Consider the following 23,694-nt stretch of genomic DNA (forward strand, 5'->3'; position numbering starts at 1 on the left):
TTCTAGAAAGTAAATGGCGAATGGCTTGTTCTATTGGATTGAGCATGAAAACAATTTTTATAAACAAAAATAAAATATAACTTGTAATTGGTACTTAAATAAAAATTTGAAGTACAAGTTTAGTAGATGAAAATGCAACTATTGATTTGGTGAATAGATGTTGTTTCATGGTATTTCTGATGGCTCAAAAATCAAATTTAAAATTTACAAACCATCTTCTCGCGTCAACGCTAAAAATCAGAAATTATATTTTAAAGCGTTGTTTGTGGCGATTTGTTTTGCGCAAAATAATTACATAACACCCTAATATTTTGTTCCATGGCTTGGTATGGAGTATGAGCTATTGTGTGAAATGTTTATTGGTAGGATTTAGATCTTTTGGAGTTACCAGCAGCGTATCGCTGTTCACATCCACGTCATGTCATCTCAGGCACAGGCACGCCGCAGAAGAGCCACACGACGCCCATGTATTCAGCTACAGCGTGCTCCCTCACGTCTTTGCTCGGGAATGCATTAAAGGTGTTGGCCAAGGCCGAGTCGCTCGAACATGTGCACCACCCCTGCCGTGTCGCTGTAGTCTCTTTCTCGTCTGGTGCATGCTTGCATGCAGGCAAATTAAATGGAGCATCGGTAGGGAACAAGGTAGCTTAGCTACACACAGTACATCATAGAATATGGCTTTCCAGGCTTCAGCTTTCCCCGAGCAGCACATGCATGTTGAGCAGGAAATTTCCCATTCCCACCAGGCTTGAAGACATGGAATAATGACATTGCTGCTACGGTACGACGCCTGTGCTTGGGAGTGATCGTCCATACCACTGTAGTCCTGCGCTCGGCTTTTAGGGTGGTTTTTGGGTGGAGGTCCTTGCACCGCACTAAGTCTGGGACTCAGGGGTGGGGGCTTGGAGTCTAAGTTTGGACAGGACCTGGACCCCAAGACAGGAGAGTAGTGGATTGGTCCTACTTGTGCCTGAGGTACAAGCGGACGTGTGTTTCGGGGTACCTAGCTGGGCACATTGATTCATGAATCATCGGGCGATCTGGTACGGCTTGTCTATAGTCTAGCAACGTAGTGGCCCCATTCACTGGTCTAAAACTTTGCTGAAAATGTTGTTCCGGCTGAATTATTATGAGAGAAAGACACTGTTCCGGCTAAAAAAAGAAGTCGAACAAGTCAAATATGGGGTAAGCCGAACAAGGCCAGTAAGAACTAGAAGATGAAAGATGGTAAAAGGAAATCTGATTGCTTACCACCTGCTTGAAAATAGCATAGGTGCTTACATAGAATGCTTAGTTAATGAACTAATGATGACTGCTAATAAAATTAAATATAAGGACACACGCTTAGTAATGCTTTCTGCAGATGCAATAAACCCATAAGCCAGATAGCCTTGCATATCCTTGGAGTCTTTTCTTTCCTCCTGTCGGATAAGTCTTGCTGAGTAAAATTGAGTACTAAGGTTTTTATTTCTCCCTGTTGCAGGTGACAGGCGGATGCTAGAGCTGACCCTTGTGTGTGGATTCCTCCTGGTGGGCTCAGAGAGGATTCCTTTACATTATGATCATAGTTTTTATTTATAACTCTCACTAAATATTTCTATAAATGGAAATTTTATAATCTATTATCATAGTTCATATATCAATGCTTCATCATGTCAGGAATAGATATTTATTTCTGTTATAACTCTGATCACATGTTTATATTCCGTTGTTAAATTAAATTGTTCATAACTCTGATAACATGATTACATTCGTTGTTATAACAATAAATATTATACTCTAATGCTGCATGGAAAGTAATGTAAGAAATGATTTAAGAATGTTGTAAGCTTTATTCTCTCATTTGTGATCCTGATGGAAAAATGTGAATTTTTGGGTTCTCCCCTGGGGTGTGCTCGATGGAACTGTGTAATTTAGTGTTTTCCCTTGAGTACTTAGTGTCTAATGGAAGACAAGTACTCCTAGGAGGCATTAGATTAGGCGGTTCTGCCATGTGTGGTATTTGAGCGTAAATGAGGAAATAAAGCTTCAAAAACCTTTTCTAAAATAAAATTTGACAACAAATTCTTTTCAAAAGAATAGGACGTCTTTATGCAAAGTTATATAAGTAGCCCTATTACTATGGTTATGTATTCAGGATAGATGGCACTCTGCTAACTTAGGTAGGCTTAATCAATTTTTCTGCAGGTACACTGACCCCAAGCATAGTCTGATAGTGGAAGGACATATAGGACATGCATTCATGCATATCCTATTTGTGCATTATAGTGCTCATATTAATTGCATATACACCATCCATAGGTGTCACGTGTGTCGTATTGTGCACGACTGACTCGTTCCTGTTCTAGAGTTATTTCTGCACTATGGCTTCATGCTCTGCGTTTGCCCATGGTTCACGCCTATCGTGACCCACATCTCCCCGTACCCTTTTCTATGCTCTTGTTAGACCCTTGCCCTGTAGACATACTAGTCAATAATGGCCTTGGACCTCGCTCGCCTCGAACACGCAAAAAATTTGGTCGATTCATTCGTAGTAATCCCACGCAGGAACCTTGGTGGACCGTGCCAGGACCACTGGTCTCTCTGTCTTTATAAGCAGGGCATGTCTTAACCTTGATACCACCACTCAGTGCACTTTAGCTAGTCTAGCTTTTCCTTTGAGCAAGCTTTTCGCTCAGTCCTTCCTCACAACCACCGCTAGGGATGGTAGAAGCTTGGGTTAGTAGTTACTGCCTGAACATTGAGGGTTTTCCTAGAATCCTGCATGCCACCCTACAAAAACTCAGAGTCAAAGATCATCTCGAGTATAAGGGCCATGAGTATGAGAAGCATGGCACCGAGCGGTGTGAGGTTACCATCTACATTGGAAAGAGTGAAGAGTTCCCCGACATCACTAAAGCCTGGAATGTGACCGCAACTAGGTTTCCCTTCGTCGACACCTACCAGGTTATGGCCCGCAAAGCCTTGTGATATCTTTGCTAGATCTATGAAGAGCCCATTACTCATACCCCCATGAGATTCTTTCCCTCCTTGGAAAAGAATCGATGGCATGGAGGCTTTATAAGGGCGAGATGCGCAAGAAGATAGTCCAACCGTGGTGCACTTGACCATGTACCTACTTGCTCTAGATGAGTAGTATGACCGGCAAGCCTTGGAGCTGAGGGCATGCCTCTAGCGAGCCGAGATCTTCTCCAGGATGCTCCAGGTGCAGCTAGGTGAAGCGCATGCCAGTGCGATAGCCATAGAAAGTCGGGAGACTGCCATGTCAGAAGCCTTGAAGGAGGCTAAAGATCAACATGCCCATCAGTTAGGAGAAGCCTATCTTGTCACTAGGGCCAAGTGGAGGATGCTGCTTGCTGAACGGTAGGATCCCTTGATTGTGGAGGGAATCCCTGTCCACCCGCTAGAAAGAAGGAGAACCAGTGTTGTAGTACCTCCAGCACCACCACCCTCGGAAGTGTCAGAAGTAGAACCCTTGATTCCTCTCACTCAGCCATTGCCAAGAGAAAAGGCAGATCCATAGCCAGGGTGGTAGAACAATCCGCTAAGCCAAGGAATGAAGATGCATGGTCTAGAGTAGATTAGTTGCCTTGGGATCCTATACCCATAGTAGTAGTGCTTTTCGTCGCTGTCCTCCGGTATTGTAATCTTTCCATTGTATCTCGTCTGTAGTTGTTGAGGTAGTCCAACCGTAGAGAAGGTGAATGATGTGTCAAAAATGGGAGATTGAATGCATGTATGTTGTACCCATATAAGACCATTGGAATGTGTATTTTGTTTATTTCGCAGTGTTTATTGCGTCCATCTACCCTTAGATTTTGTGAGATGTGCTTAGAGTTTTCAAAGACGATGTTAAGTGGGCTACAAGAGAAGTTGACATTCAGATGCCAGTAGATCAGCCATGATTGGAGAACATTGGACACTATATCGACTAATTGTGGATGTCCCAATAGAACACTTGAATCTCTTTAAATCAAATCCATCATTGGATTTGAATTCCTTGTTCCTTATTGTGAAAGGAACCCTCATTGTTTGAATCTTCCCTTGCCATACTTCTATGATTCTGTGGTCTATGACCCCACCGCCTTCATGGCGTGTAGGTTGGTAATAGTTGCCTGGTTCATAGCTTATGGTGCCGCGATGAAACTGAGGGCCCTTATGGAACAGCTGCCACATGGTGACGTTGCTCGGCACGCGCTGTGTAAGGAAAATGGACCCTTGGCCCATTTATTTTGGATTTTGGAGTTTGATGACCAACACAACCAAATTGGACTAATAAATTTGCAAGTGTTTATTTTGTAGTTCAATAGGGTGCAAGACATGACTTGGACAAAGGCGACGTGATGATCCGATGATCAACAACTTAAGAAAGACCTTAGGAGCACAAGAAAAGACCCTAGATATCAAGCAAAGTCCAAGCATGAAGATAGGAACCAAGCCGTACGCAAGATCGCGAAGAAACGAGCTTGCAGAGGCGACCGGATGCTGGAAGCACGACCGGACGCTGGACTGGTGGCTCGGCAGACAGGCAACCGGACACGAGGACCGAACGCTGGCGGCAACCGACCGGACGCAGAAACGCAGCATCCGATCGAGTACAGAGAGGTTCCAGGCGCGCGAAACTATGACCGGATGCGTCCGGTGGCAGGCGACCGGACGCTGGCAGCGTCCGATCGGTGGTTCATGGCTACAACGGTCGGGACGACCAGACGCGTCCAGTCAGGACGATTCAGCATCCGGTCAGTAGCAGATTTGTAGGAGTTCGACCCCAACGGCTACTTTCTCAGTGGGGCTTATAAATACAACCTCCAACCGGCCATTTGAGGTGTGTGGAGCTAAGGAAACATACCAAGGGTGTTGATACACCATTTGAGTGATCTCCACATGCATAGTGCTTAGTGTTTTATTAGGTGATTAGCATAAGTGCTTTGCGAAGTGCTTAGGTTGATTAGACCACCGCTTATGCGCTTGCTCTAGGTGTTTGCCTAGTGTTTTAGTGAGGTTCGCATACCTCTTGCCACCCCGTGCTTGCGAGCACAAGTGTTGTACATCGGAGGGGCTTGAAGTCTTGCGAGATCACACCAACCGTGGTTGTGGTGTGGCCGCCACTGTGTACCGGAGGGAACAAGGCCCGTGGCGTTTCGGCCGGAAGCTTGATAGTGAAGACGGCGGGGAGCATCCGGGAGAGGCTTGCTGAGAGGCACATCGGAGACCCACTTGCGCATGGGGAAGGCCCGAGGCTATCCACAGAGTTACCCGACCGGGAGCTTGGCCCTTGCGAGAGATTCCTTGTGAGGGGCTCTAACAAGGACTAGGGGGAAGCTTGCGCGCTTCTCGATACCTTGGTAAAAATACCAGAGTCGTCGACGGGAGTTTGCATATCTCTACCTCGCTCTTTAAGCTTCCGCATTTACATTGATCATATTATTATCATTTGCGGTAGAGATAGCAACACACTAGCAAAACCATAGTTGCACTTCTAGATAGATTATCTTTTGCATAGGTTTTGCTAGAGTTAGAACAAGAGGCTATAGTTTTGGAGTTAGATTTTTTAAGTTGCCTAATTCACCCCCCCCCCCCTCTTAGGCGTCACGGTCTCTTCACGCTGGTATTGAGGTTGTTGATCAAGTACCTTTACCAAGTTACACCACCATACCGCTTTTGCTACAAATATTTCTTGGAGATGTTCAGGTGTTCAAATGGGAAATCCACAATGGGTTGATGAAATAGTGTTCTCTCAAGGTAACAAGAGGAGGTGGTTTTGGAGAAAGAACGTATGACATGGTCTTAGTTTACATGAAAGACAGATGTGGGCAAGGAAGGGAAAGCAAAAGAAGAGTAGTAAGGAAAGTTAGCCGTGAGTAGTCGGGAGTGATTGTAAAAGCCTGAGGGGACGTCATGTCCCAAGCCCTATGTTTAGTTTGTCCGCACTATGCATACCGAGTTATTTCGTTGCATGCCCAGCGGACGCCGTCTGTGTCGGGCCCATTAGCACCCTGTTCTCGCGTGGCCACGGCATCGTGCCGCACTAGCCATCCTCGTGCACTGTGCGTTCTCTTTTCTCTAGCATCCGGTCGGCTCTCGACTCTCAAGCCCTCATCCTTGTACCGGACCCCCCCTTCCCCCTTCCTTCTTTCTTCTTTTGGGGACATGACCGCCCACACACCTCCCTCGTCGAGCGCACCCTCTTATCTCCCTCCTTTATTTCCCCTCCGCTCGCTTGCGCAGGGAGCACACCATGGCCAGCTTTATCTCCACAGAGTGAACCACCAGTGTACCCCCTCCATGCCGCCTCCACTACTAGTGCACTGCGCCCACCTCCATTCACCACTATAAGATGCTATTGGTTCTTGCTCTTCTTCTTCATTCCCATCCCCTCGAATCCGACACAGAGCTACGAGATCCAGTCGACATTATGGAATTAGGTTCGTCAGTCAGAGGTGATGGTGTAATCTGAGAAGAAGAAAGGATCTAGTTTTCAAAGAAGTTCAAGTTCCCTTTGGTTAGTTCGGTCTTAGGGTTCACGATGTTTGACTTCTCAGTCTCCTATTTCTAGATCTATTGGTCATACGCCATATTTTGGATAATCATTATCTTGTTGTTTCTTCATTGCCCTCGTCTATCTCGACTTTTAGATTAAGCCTCGGTTGCACTAGGTTGCTCTTAACCATGTACCCTAAATCCCCGTGTGGTTTAGTGTTTGACACCGTATAATCTCCGTGTAATTTTAGATTTATGAAATGTAATTGTGTTTTCTCCTCTTCTAGTTCTTGCTTCGAATCTCAGGACGAAATTCTTTTTAGGGGGGTTGGAAGTAACACCTCTGGTGTTACGAGCTCACTTTGCACCTAGGTTAGACCTAAGAGGAATCAGCCAATAAATTTTTGGGTTTTTAAAACACACAAGGAATGACGAGCGAGTTAATTCACTTTGATGGACTAAACTAAATATATGAGTTAATTCACTTAGTGCGTAAAAGTATTTAAAAATGTTCGACAAAGATTCTAGCAAGTAAATGGCGAATGGCTTATTCTATCGGATTGAGCCTGAAAATAATTTTTATAAACAAAAATAAAATATAACTTGTAATTGCTACTTAAATAAAAATTTGAAGTGCAAGTTTAGTAGATGAAAATGCAACTTTAAAAACCATCTTCTCGTGTCAACGCTAAAAATCAAAAATTATAGGCGATTTGTTTTGCGCAAAATAATTACATAACACCCTAATATTTTGTTACATGGCTTGGTATGGAGTATGAGCTATTGCGTGAAATGTTTATTGGTAGGATTTAGATCTTTTGGAGTTGCTGGCAGCGTATCGCTGCTCACATCAGCGTCACATCGTCTCACACACAGGCACGCCACAGCAGAGCCACGCGACGCCCATGTATTTAGTTGTAGCGTGCTCCCTCATGTCCTTACTCGAGAATGCATTAAAGGAGGTTGGCCAAGGCCAAGTCGCTCGCACATGTGCACCACCCCTACCGTGTCACTGTAGTCTCTTTCTCGTCTGGTGCATGCTCGCATGCAGGCAAATTATTGGAGCATCGGCAGGGAACAAGGCAGCTTAGCTACACATAGTACAGTGTAGAATATGGCTTTCTAGGCTTTAGCTTTCCCCGAGCAGCACATGCATGTCGAGCAGGAAATTTCCCCATTCCCACCAGGCTTGAAGACATGGAATAATGACATTGCTACTGCGGTACTACGCCTGTGCTTGGGAGTGATCATCCATGGCACTGCAGTCCTACTCCCGACCATGTGTGGTCCTGTGCCGGTCACTGTGGCGAGTATGCCAGGTGTGCCACGCCCATGCCCGGTGCCGGTGCTGTGTTGCTCGTGCGTGCACACTCCCTTTGGATAGTTGGGCAAGGCGCCATTCTTGCTGCTCGCATAAAAACGCAGCCGCTGGTAGCTTTTCTCTCTTCTTGCCTCCTACGTGTGGCTGCCGTGCCAAGCACTGCCCTGGTCCACGCTGTGGCTAGGCGAGTCTGGTCATGGCCGCGCATCTCCCCGCACTCCTTCTTGTGCACGCCGAGGCCGAGCTGCTGCTACCGCTGCCGCTTTTCATGCTGCCTCGCGCGACCTGCACACCAGTGTGGCTGTGCTCTCACTGCGCCTTCTACTGTTCGTCGGCCGCCCTCGTGAGTGCACACGAATCCCCACAGTCCTACAGCACTGCTCCTCCTCACACCCCGTGGATCCTCCCGTGCCCCGCGCACTGACGCCCCCACCGCCACCAAAGTGCACCTCGAGTGTGTGCTGCTCATCTGCTGAGCCGCTTCACCTCTGCTGTTGTCGCCCCATGGCCGCCCATGTGCATGCGTGGCCGCCGTAGCGTGGGTCGCCTCGGGCCATGTCGTCGATGACCGCGTGCATGGCCAGGTCCTCTGCTACTCCTGTGCCGCCTGGTCATCGTCCCTCCGGTAGGAATCGGCCAGAGCCGCCGTCCTCTGCTCATGCTCTGCTTTTGGGGAGGGAGAGAAGGTGAGAAAGTGTGAATAGAAACTATTACAGGGTTCTAGGTGTAAAATACATGACTCACATGAATAGTGCTTTTTATACTACGGGTTGATTTGAGGAAATCTCAGGGGCCTTTTCGCAAATGTGTTGTCGCCGCCTTACCCGGAACGTGTGGGCCGGCTTGCTGGGCTGTGGCCTGCCTGCCTCTTGGGCCGTCCGTGCCGCCTGCCCCGCCTAGGCCACGCGTCCGTCTGGGCTAGACATGTGTCGCCCGCACTGGGCCGACCGGCCGCCGCCTGCACCTGGGCCGCTCGCATCCGCACTGCTTGGGCCGTGCTCGCCCTGTCTGGGTCGACCTCGTGTAGCCCGTGCCTAGGCCACGCGCTGTGCGCCTGGGGGCTGAGCCGGCTCGCCGACCATGTGCCGTGCTGAGGCCGTGCTCACCGTGTGGGCCACTGTGCTCGTTTCTTTTTTTCCAATGAATTAGTGAAGATTTCCTAAAATAAATTCTGAGCTGATTTTGTTAGTTAAATATAAAATCATTTAGGAGTCTAAAAATTGTGGAACAAATTTCGTTGAGTTCCTAAAATCATGATCTATCTAATAGTGTATTTTGTTCGCAAAGGTTCTGTATGTTTTTAGGGTTGCTCTAATTATTTTAAAATATTTAGTATTGTTAAAATGTGAACTTGTAAGAATTTATGTGGTACATCATTGATAGTGTTGACTCTGAAAATTTTACAGTAAATTACTAATATTATTAGCTGCTTACTGTAATTTTTATAGCTCTAGAATAATTAGTTTGCTAGATAGATAATGATGCCCTATTTCGAATAAAGATTAAATCGATAGAACGGAATAACGAAACACCTTGGAATTTTATAACTGAAACACTTGTTGAAAAATGACACCTTTCTTGATGATGTTGATGTGTAGATTAGTACGTTAGAGCAAGCTTGTTGGTTCGTAGTATGTACTCTATTTTAAGAGTTGTTGTTGTTGCCTTGTTAATTAACTGTTGCATCATCTATGCATTTGCATCTATCGATAAAAGATGCTCGGTAGTCCTCCGAGGGGTATCCCACGAAGGTAGATTGATCGGTGGAGGTGCGTGTGATAGGAACCGGATGGTGACACAAGCACCGAGACATAAGATTTAGACAGGTTCGGCCGTCAGTATGACGTAATACCTACGTCATGTGTTCCGATGTATTACATTGAGATGTATGTAGATGTCGACTAGGGGACCCCTGCCTCTCCTTATATACTATGGAGGGGTAGGGTTACAAGTAAAGTATCCTATTTGGTAATATACAATATCTTGTGGTGCACGTCGACCAGTGTCATGCACGCCTTGATCTTATGGGCTAGGCCTCCTCTGATGTTGCGGCCCATGTCTTGTCTTATGGGTACCGAGGGTCATATCCCCCATAGCTAGTCCCCGAGCACCTTGTATCCATTGTGCAACGTTGTCTTGAGCTTGTCTGAGTAGGTGCGAACAAAGCCAAGCAGTCAAACTCATGGTCCGACCACCATGATGAGTTGTCGAACAGTTGTGAATTGTCGCCGAGCAGTGTGAACCATCGCTGAGTAGTGTGAACCGTCGCCGAGCAGCGTATCCCAAGTTAGGCTTGCCATAAGGATGTAAGGAGCTCAAGATAAAATTTGAAAATTCTTCCACTTAGGAGAAGTGTAGCCACTTAGACTCCATCAATAAGGAGGATAAATCAAGAAATAAGCACTACATTCACCGCTAGGTGAAGTGTAGCCACTTAGTCCCCGAGTCTGCTGGAAGATGAAGGATGAATCTTGTAGCAGGGTCAAAGAAAAGAAGTCTAAAAGCTTGCTGACGTCATCTGACATGCGCGTATCAAGACCTCAGATGTGCTGCCCAAGATCAGTACCCTGATCCGAACAGCATGGAGCAGCTTGATAGCACACCGATGAGACATAGCAAGATCCAACCACCAAGGGAGTCCTCAGCGTAGCTGACGATGTCTGAGCATCGAGGAGTTCCTGGCGTAGCTGGCGATGTCTGAGCACCGAGGAGTCCCTAACGTAGCTAGCGATGTTCGAGCACCGAGGAGTCCCCAGAGTAGCTGACGATATTCAAGCACCGAGGAGTCCTTGATGTAGCTGGCGATGTCCGAGCACCGAGGAGTCCCCGGCGTAGGTGGCGATGTTTGAGCACCGAGGAGTCCCCGGCGTAGCTGGCCATATCCGAGGACCGAGGAGTCCTCGGTGTCGCTGGCGATGTCCGAGCACTGAGGAGTCCCCGGTGTAGCTGGCGATGTCTGAGCACCGAGGAGTCCCCTATGTAGCTACCGATGTCCGAGCACCAAGGAGTCCCCAGCATAGCTGGCTTTTGTCGAGCACCGAGGAGTCCCGGCATAGCTGGCGATGTTCGAGCACCGAGGAGTCCCCAGCGTAACTGGTGATGTCTGAGCATCGAGGAGTCTCTGGCATAACTGGCGATGTCTGAGCACCGAGGAGTCCCCGACATAGCTAATGATGAAGCACGAGCGATGAACAGTCCAGTCAACTAGTCGGTGGCGAAGTGAGCATTGAGTAGAAGCGACCGACGAACAGTCCGATCAACTGGTCAGCGACGAAGTCCATGAACCTAGCGGTCCGACCAGTTGATCGGCGGAGAAGTCCAATCACTAGGTGGTCCGATCACCTAGACGATGATCCTACAATACAAATATGTAGAACTGGTAGTACATGATGTAAAAATATATGAACTCCGAAGCATAATCAACAATGGCGATGAAATAGCGTATGTAGCTCGGCGATCAGTTGGCGTGAACACTTAGTGTTATTCGGAAGATGTATTTATATTTAATATAAACCGCCCGACCAGTTAGTGTGTAGCAGAGTCTCCAGCCCTAGCTAGCCCATTAACCATAATGCGGAGCGCGGAGCCCGTGTGCATGTAGGAAGAACAAAGCATCGCTAAGGAGCCGCTACCGACCACCCATAATGCAGAGGGCAGACGCTAGTGCACGTGTAGGGAGGAGCCGGAGACAGGGCCATCTCAGGGGACATCCGAGCATCAACATGACTGTTTGGGGGTTCAGAAAATCATTTGGAGAGCAAACATGGAGAAAACAGCTCGGAGAAACATTATGATGATGCATGAAGATTGGAGAATATTGAGAAAAATATTAAAACGTGACTTAGCTTTAGACAGAATGTCTGGTCGGTGGCGTATGGTGTTATCTAGTCGGTGACGCGGGCAACTCACTTAGCGGCTCGCTTGATGGCGGGAACAAAGTTGATCTCGTGTTGGAGTAGGACGGACGTAGTCAGAGCTTGGTGGTGTCAATCCGCGTATGAAGACGTGCGCCGTGCTTGTCAAAGGATGCTGATCTTGAGTTACGCCATTTGATTCGCCAGGGATCAGCGTGCACAAGCCCCACGGTGGCCACCAACTGTCGACAAAAGATGCTCGGCAGTCCTCTGAGAGGTATCCCACGAAGGTAGATCGATCGGTGGAGGTGCGCGTGATAGGAACCGGATGGTGACACAGACACTGAGACACAAGATTTAGATAGGTTCGGCTATCAGTATGACGTAATACCTACGTCCTGTGCTCTGATGTATTACATTGAGATGTATGTAGATATCGACTAGGAGACCCCTGCCTCTCCTTATATACTTTGGAGGGGTAGGGTTACAAGGAAAGTATCATATTTGGTACTATACAATATCTTGTGGTGCACGTCGACCAGTGTCGTGCATGCCTTGATTTTGTGGGCTGGGTCACCTCTGATGGTGCGGCCCATGTCTTGTCTTATGGGTACCGGGGGTCATATCCCCCACAGCATCAATACCTATCATAATAGGAACGATGGTGGATCGATGGTATCAACTAGAGTAGCTGAAAAGATGGTGCCAGGGATCATGTCACGGAGATGGAATGCTAACTTTTGGTTATATTTTACCCAAGCAAACCCCGGTGCATAACCCCTACTTTTCTATACTTTAAATTATATGTGTGCATTAAGTTTTAAGGAGTGGATTGGAACATACTTGCATATACATATCTTTATCCTATGAGTCTTACTAGTATGACAGGATCATGTAGATTGCTATGCTACAGGACTCCGATAGAAGTCGAGTGATTGCCTATCACTCGCGAGAGATAATAAATATATTACTGTATTATTATCACTTGAAATATATAAATGGTGAAAGGAAAATGGAGACCGGGCAGGGATATGGTATGGGTATTGGTGGATGTAAGAGGTTGTGTCCTGCGGCCAACAGGCCATAGCTTGGTTACACTTTTTCCCTGTCTGTGTCGGTTAAGGACCGGCCATTGCATTGGGTTCTAGGCAGGTCATAGACTTATTATCCCAAGCACATACTTGGGTATGAGCGCAGGGAAGACTTGTTACTCTCTTGTTAGGGGTTCTGGCTTTTTCTGGACTGACTTTCAGGGTGGTTTTTGGGTGGAGGTCCTTGCACCGCACTAAGTTCGGGACTCAGGGGTGGGGGCTTGGAGTCCAAGTTTGGACAGGGACCTGGACCCAGTGACAGGAGGGTAGTGGGTTGGTCCTACTTGTGCCTAGGGTACAAGCGGGGTATGTGTTTTGGGGTACCCAGCTGGGCACATTGATTCGTGAATCGCCAGGCGATACGGTACGGCTTGTCTACAGTCTAGCAACGTAGTAAGAACTTGAAGATGAAAGATGGTAAAAGAAAATTTGATTGCTTACCACCTGCTTGAAAGTAGTACAGGTGCTTACATAGAATGGTTAGTTAATGAACTAATGATGACTGCTAATAAAATTGAATATAAGGACGCACGCTTAGTAATGCTTTCTGCAGATGCAATAAACCCACAAGCCAGATAGCCTTGCATATCCTTGGAGTCTTTTCTTTTCTCCTATCGGGTAAGTCTTGCTGAGTACAATTGAGTACTCAGGGTTTTATTTCCCCCTATTACAGGTGATAGGCGGATGCTAGAGTTGACCCTTGTGTGTGGATTCCTCCTGGTGGGCTCAGATAGGATTCCTTTAAGCTGCGATCATAGTTTTTTTATTTATAACTCTCACTAAATATTTCTATAAATGGAAATTTTATAATCCATCATCACAGTTCATATATCAATGCTTCATCATGTCAGGAATAGATATTTATTTCTGATGTAACTCTGATCACATGTTTATATTCTGCTATTAAATTAAATTGTTCATAACTCAGATAACATGATTCCATTCCGCTGTTATAACAATAAATATTATACTCTGATGTTGCATGGAAAGTAATGTAAGAAATGATTTAAGAATGTTGTAAGCTTTATTCTCTCATTTGTGATCCTGATGGAAAAATATGGATTTTCGAGTTCTCCCGTGGGTGTGCCCGACGGAACTGTGTAATTTAGTGTTTCCCCTTGAGTACTTAGTGTCTAATAGAAGACAAGTACTCCTAGGAGGCATTAGATTAGACGGTTCTGCCACAGATATGACCATGCTTCTGACCCTCATGTTCTCTTTTCATGCCTCTAAGTCTTGTTTTCTTCACAGATCCTTAAGGCCTGTAGCCTGGAAAAGTCCTAGTTCCTTGCTGAGGAGACATGATAGAGTGAGGGGCTAGCCGCATAGCTTGCTGCCGCCTATCAGGAGGTGGCTAAGCTTGCCCCTGCCACCTGGGAGGTGGCTGATCTCTAAGTCAAGGAGAGGGATGCTCGTGACGACCCCTGTAATGCCGAGGAGAAGCGCGCGGCCCTGATCGACAGGGTCTACACGGACACCATGGAGGCTGAGTGGCTACGAAAGGAGCAGGACGATTTGTTTTGGGCCATAGAGGAGCTCCGCACGGGGATTGACCGAGCTCGCTAGGACAGCGCAAACGATCAGCAGCGGATCAACCACGTCGAGGATGAGCTTCAGGAGGAGAGGGACCTAAAGGTTGCAGCCAAGGGTGTGGCCACCAGACTCGCCATGGAGGTCGGTCAACACCAAGAAGAGGTCCGGCACCTGGAGGCTGAGGTGACCCGATAGCGCGATGAGGTGTGCAGGCTTCGGGCAGATGTGAATGGTAAGTCTCTGGTTTCCCTTGTTGTCTTTCTCCCTAGAATCCGTGATAAGCCTTTTAACACGGTCAGTACGTGACTTGGGTAGGTCTCGATGACAAGCTCAGGCGGAGGTCGTGAAGAGCCATGGCCTAGAGAAGGAGCTCAGCGAGGTGAAGGACACCCTCTAGAAGGGGAGCGACGAACATGACAACCTGCGCATCACCGTCTAGCTGGTCTACGACGAGCTGGAGCTAGCCCCAGAGCAGGAGACAAGCTCGCCCGTTCTCATTATGAGAACATCGATCTGGCGATGATGAGCCAAGGCTTCAAGCTCGTCTATACCAACACCGACTGGATGACATCAAGAAGGAGGTGGCCCCACTAACGCATGACCTTTCTGCCAAGATAGAAGATGAAATCTTCCCTCCGAGGGGTTAGTTTAGTCAGATAGGTCAGGCGGCGCATTTGTAATAAGCGGACAAGTTCTAACCCTTTTGTTTTATTTGAACAAGCTTGTTCTTTTGTTTCGGTTGAACAAATTTGTTATTTCTCCCTTTTTATGTGTAAAAAGGGTTAAAGCGCTCTGACCGTTCCTGTTTTTAAGACTATAGAGCTCGAGGTGTGGGTAAAAAACTCTGATCATACTGGTAAGCAAGAGTGTCGTAGCCGCTGGGGCATAGGTTTCTTGCAGTTCGACCAGTTTTTCCGCAAACCTTGCCTCTAGGTTTTTAACATGAGAAAGGGTCGGGCATGGTGACTATTTTAGAAAGGGTATATATATACCCTTATCAGATGCCCAGGTGAGGCCCGACCCCTTGCCGTTGCTAGGGTCAGGTTTCACTAAAGATTGAGGAGACGTACCCCTCCCTAGGATCCGAGCCATCGTCTCCTTGTGAGTCGAACTTTCCTCGAGCCCCGCGCATTGCAGGGGTCCGGTCGAGGGGTCAGCTCGTCTTTGTGATCGTCATCCCTCAAGCATTTTTTCAATAAAATTGAGGGGCTAAGCCATGCCATGTTTTTCCTCGATGGACGAAACATAGTGCTCGATGAGCTTTTAATGGGCTAGTCCGAGTGGGGCCCTGGCTTCCTGTTCATGGGGGTCCGGCATGGCTCAGCTAGTGACCGACCCTAGATTCTCAGTGGCCAATCCATATAGTTCTCGGGTCTGTTCGACCGGTCCCAAGGGCCCGTTGCCTTTCATCGAGGAAAAACCATAGACTGGGAACCGACCAAGACTTGAACGTGGGCCGAGATGCCCACGGTGCTCGTGCGCCCAGGTACTGGCTACTAGTGGGCCCATCCCTTTCCACCCCTCACTCTAAGGGCGCCCTAGAGTGGCTGTGAACTCATCGGAGGGCCAGCCTTCGAACTCCTAGGCCTAAATGGGTCGTAGGAGCGTTTTCAACTCCGTATCCCTCCTTACCTATGATGGTTCTCACGCCTATCTACACCGATGCCGAGCTAGACGACATCAAGAAGGGGGCGGCCCCTCTGGCACAGGACTTACCTATCGAGATAAAGGATGAGATCACCCCCCCAAGAAATTTGTTAGGTAGATAAGCCAGACAGCGAGCTTGTAATAAGTGGACAAGCTCTTAAATTTTGTTATGGCCAAACGGATTTTTATCCCTTCTCCCCTTTTTGTATAAAAAGGTTAATGCGTTCTGACCCTTTCCGTTGTTAAGGCTGTAAAGCTCGGGGTGCGGGTGAAAAACCTCTGATCACGCTGGTGAGCAAAAACATCATAGCCGCTGGGGCGTAGGTTTCTTGTAGTCCGACCAGTTTTACTCAGCGTTCATTTCCGCAACCCTTGCTTCTAGATCTTAACGTGAGAAAGGGTCGGGCATAGAGAATCTCTACCGGATAGATATACTCTTTAATGCGTTCCGACTCTTTCCATAGTTAAGGCCAAAAAGCTCAGGGTGCGAGCAAAAAACTCTGATCACGCCGGTGAGCAAAAATGCCGTAGCCGCTAGGACGTAGGTTTCTTGTGGTTCGACCAGTTTTACCCAAAGTTTTTTCACCCACAAGCCTTGCTTCTAGATCTTAACATGAGAAAGGGTCGGGCATAGAGAATGTCTACCAGATAGATATATTCTTATCAACCCCCGAGTGAGGCCCGACCCCTTGCCGTTGCTAGGGTCGGGTGTTGTTAAAGATCGAGGAGTTGATAGCGAAACCGATAAGAGAAAGCGTGCGTAGATTAAGGGTAAAATCGACGTAGCTATTCACCCACGAGAAGGTCGTGGAAAGATTCCACGACGTATTCGGTCATCCCCTATGAACTAGCGAGCGTCATCCGTTAGGGTAGCCCCTCCCTCGTGGATGCTTTTGATGTATCCCTCGGGGGTACCTGCCATAAAACATTCTCGCGAGTGGTGATGGCTCCCCCTGCTGGAGTCAGAGTCAAAGGGTGACTCTGATTCTCCCGCGAGAAGGTCATGGAAAGATTCCACGATGTATTTGGTCATCCCCTATGAACTGGCGACCGTCGTCTATTGGGGATGGGGGCGTTCGCTGTGCCACAAGGTGGCCAATGGTCTCTTCGGTGTTGCGCAGACTGAACGGGAGCGCTGTCGGGGCGCTCCAGATGAGGTATTCTGAGGAGAGCAGCTCTCCTCCGGTAAGCTACGTCATGACATTGGCGAACGAAAAGGTGAGGCGACGTAGGTCCTCCCGAGACGGTCGGGGTCCCAGGAAGGCGCCAAGCTAGCGTTGTAGCCTCCCGTAATCAAAGCCAAGGAGCTGGTCGCTCTTGGGGTGCGGGCCTCCGGTGCGTGCAACTGTAGCTCCTCAAACATCTCGGCGATCGCATTGAGGCCAATGGAGTGGAGAGGTTGGACAGCGACAGGAACCTGCGCTAACTCTCCCTCCATCGTAACTATGAAGTCCAGGTCCCCGAAGCGCACGTGTGCGTCCGGGACCCAGCTGACGCCGTGACTAGCCATCCGAGGTCTGATGTGGACATCGAGACGTGCAAAAAGCTCCTACCTGGCACGCCAACTGTCGGTGTGTTTGGACCACCGACGAGTAAATTTTTATTTGCACGTCTGACTCGGATGGTGTGCTTGGAGGACACAAGGATTTATACTGGTTCGGGCGGAATGTCTCTACGTTCAGTTCGCTGCTGCTCGTGTTACCAGCACTTGGTTTGCAGTAGGGGTTACAAACAGGCGAGAGAGGGAGAGGATCCCAAGTCTCTGGTGCAAGGAGTGAACGGGTGCTGAGAGCTAGCTTGCTGCTCAGCCATGTGCTCGTGTCATGCTCTTGTGTTCAGATTCCCCCTTTCATGGGGCGCCCTACTTCCTCTTTTATAGGCAAGGGAAAGCGCGGGTTACAGAGAAGGAAAAAAGAGAAGAACGAGAGAGAGAAGAAGGCTTCTAGGGTTGTCGGGTCCTTCTTCTCCTTCATACGGGTCCCGCCGATCCTGTAGATGTCAACAGGGACGGCTCCATGTCGTGGCCCTGTTCGTCACTGGCACCATGCGTAGGCGTCATCTGCCGATCATGGCGTTCCACTCCATCCCAGTGAACGTCGTGGTGAACTGACGCACCTGCCAGCGTTAGTACGAGGATTAGACAGAACAACACCGGTATGTCCGACACTGTTCTTGATGTGAATCCCTAGGTATGGCCCGTCATGGCCGCGGGTTACATTGAGGCGTGTCAGCCTCTTCCCTGGCATCAGAGTTTTGACACAGGCACATACTCTTGGACTAGGAGCGGTTGCCGGCGGTATGGGTCCCCGTCGGACGAGGCGGAACACGCGTCCTCGGGGTCGGGCGAGACGGAGCCCGCACGCAATGGGTCGGGCGAGACAGAGCCTGTGGCCTCGAGGTCGGGCAAGACGGAGCCCACGGCCTTGGGTCAGGCGAGACGGAGCCCACGTCCCTGGGTTCAGGCGAGATGGAGCCTACACCCAAGGGGTCGGGCGAGACATTTTAATACGTCTCGAGCTATCCAGAAAAGTCAGCGTGGACACTAACTCCCTTGCTTTGGGTATCCCTAATATCGATACCCTACAAATAGTAATTAATAAGTTTATGATAACTAGATATGAACTACAAAGTATCTATTATATCTATTATGTTAGAAAATAAACGAAGAGAAAAACATATGATTATGTAAGTCTTTATTAGTCAGATGTATATGCACAAAGAGAAAAAACATTTTGAGTTTTTTAAATACATAGCTTTTGTTATACACTTAGATATACTGTGTAGATACATAGTAAAAATAATATATATCTAAAAAGTCAAAACGTCTTATAATTTGGATTGAATAGATTATTAAACAGTACTTACTTATATCTTCTGAAATTCTAGCCCGTACGAGAGCACAGGTAGATGGACTAGTTTTATTAAATTAAAAAGAAAACAAATAGTACAAGCTAGAGATGACTCGGTTATTCAACAATCAACGTACATACTCTTGGTTCGTGTGACTTGCTACGGAAAAACCTGGATCTACAAACCTTATGACGAAGACACCGAGTCCATTGATGCCAGCCGCCTCAGATCTTCTTCGGTGACCACGAACAGCTTGTCGTTGTCCCGGATAACGTCGATAGAGTCGATCTCGGCTCCTTTGTCGTTCACGATCAGGGCCTTCTCCGCATCAACTTTCAATTTCTCACCTGAAAAAAAAAAGCGCGATAGCATAAGCATACTTCAGTACTTCAATTAATTTGTCACTGCAACACAATTAACTGAATGAACTGTGCTTTCTGCGCCTACCGACGATGGCTTTGAATTCTTCCATGGTGCCAGGCAGATTGATCAGCTTGCCAGCTTCAGAACTGCGGTTTCTGAGGAAAGGGTGGCCCTGGTATATGCTCACCCGAGGCCACCGCTGGTTGTCCGATCTTGTGCTCTGTAATCTGCCTGGACGGCTGTGCCCCGACGAGCCGCCGTCCGGGACCACCGCTGGCGAGTCAACGATGGTTATCGAGTGGCCGAGCTCCCGCTTCCGCAGCAGCTCGCGCAGCTCGGTCGGCGACATTGTTAGCCGCGCGGCGCCGGAGCCAGAGCCGTCGTCGTCGAGGCTCGCCTTGTCCACGCTGGCCCCGTTCATGATCAGGAACCTGGCCGCGTCGGCGTGTCCCTCGGCCATCGCGACGCGCAGCGCGGTGGCACCGTCGTTGTCCTCCGAGTCCACTTCCAGGCCGAGCTTGAGGAGCCCCCGGAGCGCGTCGAGGTCGCCGCGGCGCGCGGCGAGGCACAGGACGTCTCCGCCGGCGTGCGGGTTGGACGCGCGCTCGAAGTGGTACAGGATGTTGAAGATCTTGTGGTGCCCCGCCGCGATGGCGTTCCACATCGCCGTGTTGCCCTGCGCGTCCTTGATGTTCACGTTGCACGCGTGCTTGAGCAGCACCAGCACGCAGTCCTCGTACCCCTTGGACGCCGCGATGTGCTGCGATGGCGTCGCCAAGAACAGCGTCCGCATCAAATGGCTGTGCTGTGCATGGATGCAGAATGCTCTGGATTCGTGTGTATGTTCGCTTACCAATGCTGTTCTGCCCATGGCGTCGCCGACGTCAGCGTCCTTCCCTGCCCTGAGGAGGTCCTCGAGTAAGCCGCTGTTTCCCATCGCGGCGATCGTCAGCACATTCGCGTCGTCGTCGTGCTCGCCAGTGTTGTCTCCCAGCAAGTCCTCGACCTTCATGTTCATGCCATGCATCTCGACCTGATGCTGCAACACACACGGAGACAAGTAAAGCAACCGTTTCAGTGATCACCCAGCTGCAGCACAGAGCACGGTGCAGTTTGTTCAGACTTTTGCAGAGAGCTGCGAGACGACTGGTAACCTTGAGGAAGTTCTTGATGATGACGACGCTGTCCTCGGGCCTGCTCTGCATGGCCTCCTTGAGCGTGGCCTGCTTCAGCCGCAGCAGCTGGCTCAGCGTCCTCGTCCGGAACGTGAAGGCCTGCGCCCGGTCGCTCAGCGCGCTCACCTCGCCGAAGATGTCCCGCGGCCCCAGCGTCGCCTCCACCCGCTCGTCGATGCCGTCGAACACTATGACATCCACCTCGCCGGAGACGACGACATACACGTCGTCCGGAGCCTCGTTCTGCACGATCACGTCCTCCTTGGGCGGGATGTACTCCGGCTTCATCTTGGTGACCAGGGACAGGAGCATTTCTCTTGAGACCCCGTTGAAGAGGTAGACGTCCTTGACGACCGGCACGAAGAGGTGCTCGCAGATGCTCTTGCAGATGGACTTGGGAAGCTGGTCCATGAGCTGCTGCTGGTTCAGGCTCTCCGCCCTGAACTTGAGGCACATGTAGGCCAGGATCTGCTGCTTCAGCCGCGGTGGCAGGTGGTTCCGGCCCACGAAGCTCGACGCGGCCCTGATGCTGTTCCTCTGCATCCAAATGGAAGTCGATCGTGTCATTCATTTTGCATACATATAGCATGAGATTGCTACAGGCCAAGGCCAATAGCGAGCACAGAGCAGTGCTTACAAACTCCATGGTGCGGTGGGTGCCCTCGACGACGAGGTTGGTCATGTTGCCGATGAGGTAGGAGGTGAGCCCGAGGTTGAAGAGCATGTAGAAGATGTTGAAGATCATCTCGACGGTGTTCCTGGCGTGCAGGTCGCCGTAGCCGACGGTGGTCATGGTGGTGATGGACCAGTAGACGGAGGTGATGTAGCGGATCCGCAGGCTGGCCTGCCGGAAGTCGGGGATCACCTCGCCGTCGCCGATCCACGTCTTCTCCGGGTGCGGGTACCTGTCAGCGATCAGGTAGTACAGGCACCCGGCGCAGTGGACCACGAACAGGGTCACCTGAGCGTGCACGCGCGGCACGGCGCCAAAGGGTTCAGAATTCAGTCGTCGGAATTCGGAATTGCGCGGTGACAATTGCTACCAACCGCGACGAGGCGCGCGCTGCGGATCCAGAAGTAGCTGAAGCGGATGTCCTTCTCGAGCCTGGTGAAGAACTGATTAACCCTGCGGAGACGCCACAGGCGTAGGAGGCCCAGTACACTGTACGCGGCGTTCTCCTTGACCTCGCCGGTGATGAAGTAGGCAAGGGCCTGGAACGGGATCGTCGATGACACGTCCATGATGAAGAACGTCGACAGGTACCTACGGGCGTAGCACACAACAGCAAAGCTCGCAGCGTCAAATTGCTTGATGAAGCAATTGTTCTGCTTACCTTTTTCTTTCTTCATATAGGAGGAAAGATCAATCACATCAATATTCAATGAGTCTTTTTCTTGTGTGCCATTATAAAAGATTGTAGTTATCTATGGACCACTAAAATGTTCGAGCGGACAAACGTGCCACTGGCCCTAAAGATGTCCAAAATGTCCTCCTCCTTCCAGCTCCTCATGGTGCCGTATGCCGCATTCGGTCCTCGCACTCGTCGCCGCGGTCCCTCCATCTCCCGCGTCCTCGCCTACAACCAAGAATGGGAGAAAGCGCTACGCTGCTCTGGCTCTCCCTCTCTCTAGCGCCCTCACTCCCCATCTCCTTCCTCGTCTGGAACCAAGAGCAAGCCGCGCCTCCGCCATGGCTGGCAGAGCCAGCACTTGCCGCTGTGTTCCACCGCCCCGGCCTCCCTGTGCCCTCTGCTAGCTCCACCAGCCCTGCCTAGATCTCCCTCGTTCGCTCCTCCCCTGAACCCAAGCCGATCAGAGACCCGTCGTGCGCCACCGTTGTCCGCGCATTGCGCATCGCCGGCCGCGAACAAGAGATGGCGGGGTCTCCTCCGGGCCGTCTCCACCCCAACCGGCTACGCCATCGTCCTTCCCATGTTGTGTGCTCCAGAAGCACCCCTTCTCCGGTCCCCGCCGCTGCCGGAACGCGCCGCCATCGGGCACCCGTCGCCGCGACAGCATGCACACGAGGCCACCGCGCCACCGCCGTTCTCACGTCGAGGCAAGCCCTGCCACGAGTGCGGCCGAGGATCGCCGCGCTCCTGCACCAACTCCCCGCCGCCGGCAAGCTTCTCCCCGGCCGAATTCCGGTGTTCCCCGGCATGCTCTGCTCCCGATTTGGCGCAGGGGACCCGCGGGCAAGAATAAGAGGACGCGAGGGGAGTGGCGATGACTACTGCTAGGCACAGGGGAGTAGTATGACACCGTTAAATGGAAAAGTTGATAGAATGACGTGGATGAAAAAAAAAAGTTTCGCCCAGCGACACCTGTGGCTGTTTGGACTCCAATCTTTTATAAAGGCACTCAGGTAAAAGACGCATATTCATTCATCGTCCGCTTTGAGGGGCCTGTTGCATGACAGGTAGCTGCCTGTGTCTTATTTGGTTGCAGGCTTGCAGCCCTGGTGAGCTGCTGTCCCAAGCATCAGCCCCCAGGCTTAGGCCTAGAGATGAAAACGAATCGGATACGGACGGATATTACCGATATTACATTTGTTTTTATATTTCTGTCCGGATTCGGATTCAAATACGGATAGTGTCAACTATATCGGATAGGATACGATTGGATATTGACATCATAAATATGCGATTTAAGTATTCGGATACGGATACGGTATCGAATGTTGGATATCCAGACTCGGATACGGACAGATCTCAACCCCTCTAAACAGATCCGGTTTCGAATACGGTCGGAAAATATCCATACCGTTTTCATCCCTACTTAGGCCCACGAAAATGATCGGGTGCAGCTGCTGGCTTGCCTGGACTAATCACCGGTACTGTTATTCTTTGTATTATTTATTTACTACTATTCTTTGCATTACCTGGTATTGTGTACACGAAATTCCACGAGAAAAAAACGTGTACCACTAAACCTGCACTAATCACAAGTCCAGATTACATTATTCTTTTTCAGTTCTCTATAAGTGTTTTTGCTTGTAAAGAAACAATGGAAAAAGGATTCTTATGAGGGGTTTGATACTCCGCCTGTTCGGTTGGCTGGTTTATATCGTTGCTGGTTCGTGAAAAAGTATTGCTGGCTGGTTTGTGTGAGAGAAAAATGCTGTTCCGGCTGGAAATTTACGATCTTATATGATCGTTTTCCTCCAGCCTAACAGGCCGACTATCCATCTTTTCATCCGATTATTTTATGTAATTCCTATCACGTGTTATTTGCCCAAGTTCACTTAAGCTACAACCAATTTGAACTAGTGCTTGTGCTTACGGAATGAATTTTAACATATATACCACTTAATCTAATCTCAAGTCCACATCTCCAACCAAACAAACTTTATCAGGTTCGCCTGCCCAGGCAAAAAATAT

General features: G+C 49.4%; 1 protein-coding gene across 1 annotated transcript; it reads right to left on the reverse strand.

The window, feature by feature from the left end:
• Window positions 1–18,901: 18,901 nt before the first annotated feature.
• LOC136512118 (potassium channel AKT2-like) lies at window positions 18,902–22,530 on the reverse strand. The gene is made up of 6 exons (XM_066506114.1): window positions 21,362–22,530; window positions 20,952–21,275; window positions 20,294–20,851; window positions 19,993–20,178; window positions 19,224–19,899; window positions 18,902–19,123 (listed from the first exon to the last, which is right to left on the reverse strand). The coding sequence occupies exons 1-6, from the start codon at window positions 21,662–21,664 to the stop codon at window positions 18,963–18,965; spliced, it is 2,208 nt and encodes a 735-aa protein (XP_066362211.1). The 5' UTR covers window positions 21,665–22,530; the 3' UTR covers window positions 18,902–18,962.
• Window positions 22,531–23,694: the final 1,164 nt, after the last annotated feature.

Source organism: Miscanthus floridulus, chromosome 16 (assembly GCF_019320115.1).
Source record: "Miscanthus floridulus cultivar M001 chromosome 16, ASM1932011v1, whole genome shotgun sequence".
NCBI lineage: Eukaryota > Viridiplantae > Streptophyta > Magnoliopsida > Poales > Poaceae > Miscanthus > Miscanthus floridulus.

What these genes read in the sequence shown, in the direction of transcription:
- LOC136512118 (XM_066506114.1), bottom strand. Translation starts at nt 21,664, where the DNA reads ATGAAGAAAGAAAAAGGTAAGCAGAACAATTGCTTCATCAAGCAATTT. An exon ending in CCATGGGCAGAACAGCATTG is followed by an intron (nt 19,900 to 19,992) that starts GTAAGCGAACAT and finishes ACGCCATCGCAG; the next exon opens with CACATCGCGGCGTCCAAGGG. An exon ending in AGAATTCAAAGCCATCGTCG is followed by an intron (nt 19,124 to 19,223) that starts GTAGGCGCAGAA and finishes TTTTTTTTTCAG; the next exon opens with GTGAGAAATTGAAAGTTGAT.